The 10291-nt window shown below is 42.8% G+C and overlaps 1 protein-coding gene across 1 annotated transcript in view; it reads right to left on the reverse strand.

Moving 5' to 3' along the window:
• Positions 1–10291, reverse strand: part of TTC28 (tetratricopeptide repeat domain 28) — an 842258-nt gene that overhangs the window by 422461 nt on the left and 409506 nt on the right. The window contains exon 3 of the mRNA XM_007947946.2: positions 5660–5807. Coding sequence (XP_007946137.2) covers positions 5660–5807 — 148 coding nt within the window. The remainder of the gene's footprint in view (positions 1–5659; positions 5808–10291) is intronic.

Here is a 10291-nt window from a genome sequence, read left to right on the forward strand (position 1 = left end):
TAGTGATACTGCCTCGGAAACCCAAGGAGGGGTCGCTATGAGTCGGGGCCGACTTGACGGCAAACAACAACATATCTATAGCTCAGAAGCAAGACTGGGCAATCTACTTCCATAAAGGTCTACCACCACGGAACCCCAATGTGGGTCACTAGGAGTCGGAATCAACTCAATGGTAGTGGATTTGTTTTTTCTTTGGTATACACACACATATACATATACACACATACCAAAAAAAAAAACCAAACTCACTGCCGTCAAATCAGATTTGACTCACAGCAACCCCTCCTTGGGTTTCCAAGGCGATAACACTACAGAAGTAGATTGTCCTATCTTCCTTTCGAGGAGTAGCTGGTGTGTTTGAACCACCAGCCTTCTGGTTAGCAGTCAAATGCCTTAGGCACTATGCCATATATACAATTAAGTGATGGAAAGGGATTATGTCAACATGGTATCATCACTATTTCTTCTTTCTTAGTATTACAAAAAATAATGCCCTGATTTTTAATCCAGTATTCTTATAACTTCTAGAAGGTGTTATGGAAGCCGGAGGAGTTAGTCGTCTACCAGAGTGGGACTGGGAAGGCATCTGAACAGAAATCGCAGCTACGAGAAGCCACAATGCTGTCCAGGAGCTGCAAGTGGTGTCGGGTGGGAGCACCTGGAAATGAGAACCAAAGGCAGGCAAGGCCTCATACACTAACAGAGGCTGGCCTCTATCCTGAGGCAATGGGGGAAAATTAAGAATGATGGCTAAGAGAGTGGTAGATCACTTTCACTGTAGAAAGCTCATTCTGGAAGGAGAACAGATAAAGCAAGAACTGGCTTGGAGGAGACAAAAGCCAGGGAATCAGTTAGAATGTGAAGTCTTGTATCTGACAATGACAAAAGAGATAGAGGGTAAAGATGTCAATTTCAGATGTATTTAGAATATAAAATTTTTAAGATTTGAGGATAAATGCATTTAATAGAAATAATACTTTAGTCCAAAAAAAGATACTATGATGACTGTCTCCTATGAATCACTTTCAAGGTAATTAATATTTTATAGACATTAATCTGTATTATGGAGCTCTGGTGGAATGGTGCCTAAGGCACCTAACTGCTAACCAGAAGGGCGGCAGCTCGAATCCACCAGCTGCTCCGCGGAAGAAAGATGGGGCAACCTGCTTTGTTGCCTTGGAAACCCAAAGGGGTCCTATGAGCCAGAATCACCTAGATGGTAGTGAGTTTTTGTTCGTTTGTTTCAATGTGTCTCAGGCACTACAGAAGCATCTGGGGCCTCCCAAGTTATCTCTGTCACATCTCCCTAGCATTCGTGACCAAGAAGGACTCAGCTTTTCTAAAAAACGGGTAATATCAGTGCCAATTACTCTGGGATATATCATTAAAATACAGTCTGGATCTGCAAATCCAGAAGACTGGGAAAGACAATCCTGGACCCAATCTCGGAAACAGGGTGCCGAAGACAGGAGGGAACGTCTGACCCGTGTGGCTCTCAAACAAGGTCAAAAGGGCAGCACAGGGGTGGGGGTGGGGGACAAAGTATGCTGCCAAAGAACAGAGGGGAGACCAGGCTCATCATGTCAGCTTAATCTAAAGTTGAACCATGTAGTAGGCCAAACAACACGCGCAACATGCCCAGAACCTGTTAGGGAGAAACACACCAACACTCGGGATAAACACAGCTCTTCCTCCCATGTACAGAAAAAGACGGGAGGCAGAGTGACTGGAGAATATGGTCTAACAACAAGACTCAACTCGCAGACAAGGCAGCACACAAACGGGCCGACTAAGGTCTTGCATACTTCCTAGAGGTGGAAGGACACTGGGCTCCAAGCTTCACAGCAGACAAAGCAAAAGGATCCAGGATTGCTTTCCATATTCCCAGGACATTTTAGACAAAACTACACCAACAGGCAGGAGAAACACAGCTTTTCCTGGCAGTGAGGCCTGACAGAACCTTCCCCAGCGAGTGCTGCGAGAGAGGGCCTGCGTGCGGTACACCGCCCTGCAGCCACGGCTCCGCGCGGCCCTAAAGACGAGGTGGCACCATGGCCACCTCCCCTCCTCAGTGAGCACAGGCATTGCACTGCCACAGGGGCAAAGGCATCTCACGAGGGGTCTGCCTTCCTGTTCCAGTGCCAGAGTCCCACAGTCACGTGACGAGGCCCATACGACCATCTCTCTTTGACGGACAAAGACAGAGGGGTGTAGATAGAGGGAAGCCTGCTTGCTCCGTCACTGGAAGAGCAAAGAGCAGAGCTGGAATTGGGTGCCAGTCCTTTGGAACAAAAGCCTGTGTTTCAATCTAACACTGCAGAAAACAACTAGCCTCCTGGGACTGCCCCCCAAACGAGAATTAGAGAGAAAGAGTTCACGGAGGGTGGACAATACGCAAATAAAAGGTGAGCCCACTAGACCCTGAAAGAGAAGTTCATCCTTCCAACAGCCATTTTCCATCAGCCGTTCATAAAATCCACTTCCGCGGATTCTTTGCAACTGGTAGCAACACCAGACAGGTGATAGCCTATAAGCTTTAGAGTCTTCAGATTACTGAACGAAAATACATACCAGAGAACCCTAAGCAAGAAGCAGTCCTGGCGTCTTTAGAGGAACAAATAAGAGTAAACTCAGTAAACTCAATCTCAGTTTGTAATTGTATTGTGAAATGCACAGCTGGCAGTGGTCACGTGCTACAGAGGCCAAATCTGCTTAAACATTGATAAGACACAAGGAACTGGAATTGCTTGAAGGCAATCTAAAACAGAGATAGGGAGAACAGTGAAAGGATAAATCATCTAACTCAGGACAGAGATAGTGTCCTTTTGTACTTCTACTTATTTTTATATTTTAATTAAAATATAAAGGACTTAAGGAAAATATATTATATAATGAGGTAAATTATCCACAGGAGAAAATACGTTAACCGATACCTGGTTTGTGAGATGAGTGAAAAGTATAAAAATAAAGCTAAACAGTCCTAATTCCATTAGAAATGTAGAAACAACAACAAAATCCGAGTGAGTTTCAATGTGGATAACCCTACACATGTCTAGGAAACAATGGCATATTATAATATATATAATATACAACATATAATATAATAATATATATTTTTTGTTATGTGCTGTCGAGTTGGACTCGACTCATAGCGACCCCTCCTTGGGTTTTCCAGGCAGTATCACTATGGAAGTAGATTGCCCAACCTTCCTTCTGTTATAATATATAATACAGGTTGGCCTCACCTTAAAAAAACAAATGTCTTGCAACTTCCAAAATGACCAAACCACAGGAACAAATGTGCACATTACAGCAGCTTTGTTTGCTTATAGAAGCACCTAGACCAGGGAGTTTTCTCTACTGCATCTCAGTATCACAGAACAAAACCAAATGACACAACAGACCGGGGAGCAAACGGAAAGTGACCCCTACACCACCGCCATGCAGCAATGGCAGAAACTTAGAAGGCGGCAGGAGGCGCCAAGAAACGGTACAAAATGGGCAGCAAGTGAGGAGGGATTCTGTGAATTACAACATCTGACAGGAAGAGGGGTCAATAAGATGTAGGATGATGCACAGAACAACCCCGTGCTAAGCAACAGAGTCTGCTGCTAAGAGAAGCCCACCTGGGAGGGATGTAAGTGGGAGAAGCACGCTAAAAATAAATAAGATAAATTAAATTGCCTTAAGGGAGGACAAGAAAATACTGAAGTGCTGCAGGCACCTGTATGAAGCTGCTTTCTGCAGGGTTGGCCTAAGGTCACTGACCTTAAGAGGGGAAAGGAGGCAGCAGAGAAAACCCTAAGGGTGATAGCAACTCTGAGCCGTTTCTCGAGGTGAAGGGGAGATTTCCTCCCATTTCTCTGAACAAACTGCTTCAAAGGCAAAACGGTAAGCATGATTCTGATCCCAACACATTCCCTGCAACATTCTAAGGCAGCAGCAGAAACACCTCCGAAAAAGAGGTGGTATCTTCATCAACCAGATAAAAAATGGTCCATGTAAACTCCTCGCAGAGGGAGGTAGGGAGGATGAGAAAAGACTGAAAAAATGGAAAGGAGAAACAGATTGGTTCTTTTTGATGTTGTCCATTCTCCTCCCAGCCCTGGAGCTCCAGAGTGCCTCTGCGCCAAGTCAGCGTGTATTAGCAGCAGGGCCCCAGGGGGAGGAGCCATAGATTCCTCCAGCCAAGACTGGGCCTTGTGCAGGTTATAAAATCGCACGGAAGAGGTTTCCTCACCACTGCCCCCCCCCCAACATGAAATCTCCAACTTTCAGGAAAATACTTTTTTATAGCTATGAATTGTCCGGAGACCATATGAGTAACGTTTAGTTCATCAAGCTTTTATTTAGGACATATTTTGAGCCAAGTACAGTACTAGCCACCATATTAAAACAACAGCTGCAAACATTTTCAAAACTAGCTAAAATGTCTAATGATATGCCCATCAAAAAATTTAGGACTTTTTCTCCTTTGTGAAAACTTCAAAAACTTCCCAATTCAGAGATAAAACAGGGTTCTGCTTGATATAACATAACTCATATGAAACATTATAAAATGTCTACTATCTGCCATGAAACTGACTTAGTATCTGTATCGCTCCCCAAAGATGACAACTGATATACACTTTCAGCCCAATCTGCCCGAGAGCTTACTGAAGCTAATCTGTTTTGGGCCTGGGACATCTTTTAACCTCCACAGTACTGTTTTCCCAGAATTCTAATCGATATGAAGTAGAAGTAATAGCAAGAACAAACCTAAGAGCGTCTGTTTATCTGTTTCTCCTATCTTTTAATCCAACAGAATCTTTTAATGCACCTTTGAAAAACGTTGGTCAGATCCACATCTTTTCATGAAGTGGTAGAACGTGTAACGTCTTCTCTGAAGGTGCCTGGGCAGAACAAGCAGGATGCTACCAACCTGCAGACTGGCAGCTTACACCCACCCAGCAGTGCCACAGAAGGCAGCCTGGTGGCCCACTTCTGTGAAGACCGCCACCAAGAAACCTCAGGAGCAGTTCCGCTCTGAAATGCATAGGTTGCTGGAGGTCAAAATCAGACAGTAACACATCTGGTTTTGGTTCTTTTATGTTTTCTCTTCCCTGGTTATTTCTAGAAGGCAGACTGGTCCACCTGGGCAAATCAATTTACTGTTGGGGGTGTTGTAATTTAGAGTTGTTGAATCCTAGAACTAAGAAAAACATATAACTCAAACAAAACTCACTGCCGTCGAGTTGGACCCAACTCATAGCAACCCCTCCTTGGGTTTCCGAGGCGGTATCACTACGGAAACAGATTGCCCAACCTTCCTTTTGAGGAGTGGCTTATGGGCTTGAACCGCCAGCCTGCTGGTTAGCAGTCAAGTGCCTTAGGCACTACGCCACCAGAGCTCCCAGAAAAACTATAGATTATTTCAATTGCCCAAAACTCCAGAGGGGACTGTTTAATCCAAATTCAAGAATACACTTTAGGTCACTAACTTCCAACGTCCTTTCCACCATCCTATTCTGCCCCATTAACATCAGCTGTCAACAGTGGTTCTTGATCTTCCTTTGTCTAAATATGAGATCTCAGAAAATCTGATCATTAATTCTCAGTGCCCGAGGAAGACGGAGACGTTCTACTTTAATGTCAGACCATGTGCTTTTACTGTATTTACCTCTCATGGGAGATTTCATGGCGGCTTCTACCATCCCCACCAGAAGCTGGAGACTCTTGGGGTCCTGAGCCAGCCCGGATGCAAAGGCTGCCAGAGCATCGGCATGACGTCCGAGGTACTGGAGGGCAACACCCTGTCGGAAGTATGCCTGGAAACAAGGGAAAGATGATGTATGTTTTACTTATTGCACTGTGCTCCAACAAGGCTGATGGTGATTCTTCATTAGAGCAACAGGCCAGTAGACCTGAGAGTGAACATGATCTTGGTTGAAAAACCTAGTACACAGTTGGTAGTTAACTCTGGTTTCTCCTAACATCATAAAATGCAAGCATACTTCTTCCAGGAAACTTACACTGAGAATTTTCACTCTTTTCACCTGGTAATATTACTAGATTCCTTCCCATTTAGTCACATATTGCTTTCATGGTTTCTTATTGACCTTACAAATGTGTCTTCTCCCACCTTTAACAGCAGAAGCTCCTCAAGGACAGGGGTTTGGAGATTTTTTATATGTAACCAAAGTTTCTACTACGGTGCCAGCTACCTGAGAAATACTCTATTATATATTCTTTCTCTTACACAATTGAAAGGAAAAATCCATGTGTGATTATTATTAAGGTAACTTTAATAATGAATAATGTAACATGGCTACATACTTTTAATTTTGTCTTTCAGACATAATATTTAAAAGTAGTTATCTAAAATATGTGTGCTTTGCTTAAAAACAAAGTAAGATTGTTGTCTTTTTGCTCATTAATTGGACTAGTTTGAAAACAGTATTATCATCTGTGATGACAGGAAAACATCCTTCCTTCTGGCTAACTGCAGAAAAGGCCAGAAAACTTGTAAAGTATCAAAGTTTTATCATAGTTTTCATGAAGTAGTGTTTTTTCAAGTAAAAAGAGTAAAACCACGCAAATAGACAAAGTGTTGCTATATGTTACCTGCAGGGTTTGTACCTGATTAAATAATAAATAAAATGATGTATTATTAATGAATTAATAGCTTATATGGCAGCAACTGTTTCTGAAATACTTAGCCTCCTATTTAACTGAGATACTCTGAAAACAGTGTTTATAATGCAGACTGGACCGTGTCAGTCCAATATATTTGAAATGATCACACACTGTATCATGGAATCTCAATGAACTCTTCCAACTACTACTAAATTAACTTAATGCATAATTTTATATCATACACATATGTACATACAGAGAGCGAGGGACAGCACCTTTCACGTCTACAAAACATAATTACTTACCTTATCTTATTTCATTTTTATAACTACCCCTTGAGGTAATTTAAGACAGACGATCCTATTCAGTGTTTCTATTAAGAAACAATCCATAAACAGAATGAATACTCCAATTATTACAGGCTATTCAGGCTTCTGTTAGTTTAAACTACCAGCAGCTGTTAAAAGTCAGACACCAGTATAAGACCAAAAGCATAAATGTACTTTCATTACTAATTCATAAGATCACATCCTTTCACTGGGCTCAGCTACTGTTTTAATCTTTAATGTGTTTACAGGCATTTTTCACTACCCTTTTCATTTCACATTTTAACTGGTTTCCATAACCCAAGAAGCAGGATACGGTACATTACAACAAAAAATAACTATAATTTATATAACTCTAGAAATGTTCAAGCTAAACTAAAGATTATATTTATTTATACAATGCATGTATTTATGTATGTAAATACGCCAACTACTTGTAAACTGTAATTATCACTTATGGAAAGAGACAAAAAAAAATAACGTCAGTGGTTATTGATTTCAAGTATGTATTATAATAAACACAAGAATCTTCAATCCTTTAATTCAATGAATTTTGATAATTTCTGATATATTTCAAGTAAAATTTTATCATTCATTACTTCACTGAGTCAGCAACTCATTTTCCTATGTAGCAAATGAAACCACTGAAAATATGATTCATCTATGGCTTAGGAGGCAGGCAAAGTTCAGTGTCAAGTGCAAGCTATGGGATCCAATTCACACAGCAGCTCTAGAAGAGTGTGCATGTTTTGCTTTCTTAGGACACCCAGAATTTAGATGGGAAAGGGCAAGACTGGATCATGCCTCCCACAATCTTTGCTTCCTTTTTCCAGGAGAAAACATTAAAAGAGGCACAGAAAAGAAGGCTCAAATGTCTTGTTTGGTCCTCTCCCATGTCCTCACAGAATCTGCAACTCAAGGTATAAGATTTTCTCGGTTAAAACCTTAAGAGTTGTCTCCTTGTCAAGAAAGCATGAGTCTGGTTCTGACACCCCCCTGCACCAAAGCCACAGAGAGGAACTCTCCCAACTTTTTCCGCATGCAACGTTCACTGCATGTGCAAACAGCTGCTAAATGAAAATGAGTTGATACTTTTAAGAGAGATCTGCCACTGTGGAGTTCAAGCTGATGATGACGAAACCTAGACTGTGGATTACTGTGATAGCACTCAAAGCACTCAGCACAGTGCCTGACACTTAGTAAGAACTCAATACAATCGGCTGCTATCATTAGATAATGTGCAAAGAAATCATCAGAGATTTCAAATATAACAAGACATAATTACAGACTAAAAAAAATACAAGAGGAGTCAGCAAACATTTTTACTATCTTATTATTCAATATCATATTGCTCAAGTCCTGTCATTCATTCATTCACTTCTCCCCCTGCTCCTGAAAAGGCAACTGTAGGCAACTTGCAAAGTTATGCAAGTGAGACTACTCATAGCTGTGAGACAAAACTGGAAGCACTGAAGAGACATGGGCATTATTGGGTATTGAGAGATGTAGCCACACATAGGATCCTCTGGCAGCCACCTCCAAAGCAAAGGTCGAGATGTACTGGATTCGCAGCTGTTTACCGTAGCTTTAAGTAAGAACAATGTGACTTGCTGAACGTGACTGCATCTCCCCTACTGGTTCCTGATACTCGTTATTCTCTTACCCACCATTGCAGGTTTCACAGGATGCTGCTTCATCTGGGCAAGGCACAAACAGCGATCATCTTAGGACTGAGCAGGGGCCTGGACGTGCAGCATGCCAAGGCCTAGTGGGGCCTAGGAGGTGGTGCTGAAGACCTGGTGCCCAACCAACCTCGGATTATATACCCTCCTGTCACAGGATGCCTCAAGCATACACCACAGTCTGGTCACTGGTTATAGAGTATGTGGAGAACAAAGAATAACAAGAATTGACGACTGACTGTATTGATTATACCCTGAGAACAATGGTTTTAACCTTAAGATTCAGCTAGGAAAGCAAGAAACAGGGAGCTACTAACATGTTGGAGTAAAAGATGGGATGCCTAGGTCCTCAAGCATCCCAAGGTGATTCATTAACTTTGTTACTCACTTCAAAAACCAACAGTGGTTACTCCACCCAAAAAACAAACTAAACCCACTGCTATCAACTCGATTCTGACTCATAGTGACCCTACAGGACCGAGTGGAATTGCCCCCATAGGGTTTCTAAGACTGTAAATCTTTAGAGAAAGCAGACTGCTTCATCTTTCTCCTGCAGAGCAGCTGGTAGGTTTCAACTGCCAACCTTTTGGTTAGCAGCCAAATGCATTAAACACTGTGTCAACAGAGTGCCTCTCCACGCATCCTACTAAACGACCTCCCAAATAATATAACAATATTTGGTTATAGGAATAAGTTTCCATCCCTTCTTTTCTTCAATTAGCATTCCCTAAAACCCTACAGCCGCAGGGATCCAGGTGAGGAGAGGAACTCAGGCACGCCCAAAGCAGCAGTGAGGGAGAGCAGGAAAAAAGGGATTAAAAGCCAGGAACTGTACAGAGGACCAGTAAGCTGCAGGGATCCAGGTGAGAAGAGAGAACTCAGGAACAACCAAAGCAGCAGGGCGGGAGAGTGGGAGAAAGGGGATTAAAAGCCAGGAACCCGGACAGAGGAGCAGTCAGCCGCAGGGATCCAGGTGAGGAGAGGAACTCAGGCACGCCCAAAGCAGCAGTGAGGGAGAGCAGGAAAAAGGGGATTAAAAGCCAGGAACTGTACAGAGGACCAGTAAGCTGCAGGGATCCAGGTGAGAAAAGAGAACTCAGGCATGCCCAAAGCAGCAGGGCGGGAGACCGGGATAAAGGGGTTTAAAAGGCCTAGGAATCTGGACAGAGGAAGAGTTAGCTGCAGGGACCCAGGTAAGTGTGGTACGAGAGGTTTCCAACAGGGAGGCAAACTTGGCAAACTTGTCTGTCGGTTTGTCCTACCGTGGTGACGTGTTGATGTGAGTTTTGAGGCTGAGCCACTGGTGTTTCTAACCCAGCAGGATGCACATGGTGCACAGGTATCAGCCCAGCTTACAGACTGAGACAGACCAGGAAGAAGGAAGAGGCCGTCTACTTCTCAAAGAATTGGCCAGGGAAAACCTTATGAATAGCAAAGAAACACTGCTTGATACATTACTGCACAACTTTATGAATAGTCCAGTTAGATTAGAAGCCTCTCAAAATAGGACTGGGAAAAAGCTGCATCATCTGAGTAAACCCAGCCTTACACTTATGGATAAGGTAAAGCTTTTGAGACCTCCATTGGCTGATGTGGTACCACTCAAATTGACTCTTCAGCCACAGACATCCATTAATCATCGGAACATGGAATGTACGAAGTATGAAT

This window comes from Orycteropus afer, unplaced genomic scaffold (assembly GCF_000298275.1).
Source record: "Orycteropus afer afer isolate SDZICR_OR568_19922 unplaced genomic scaffold, OryAfe1.0 scaffold00197, whole genome shotgun sequence".
NCBI lineage: Eukaryota > Metazoa > Chordata > Mammalia > Tubulidentata > Orycteropodidae > Orycteropus > Orycteropus afer.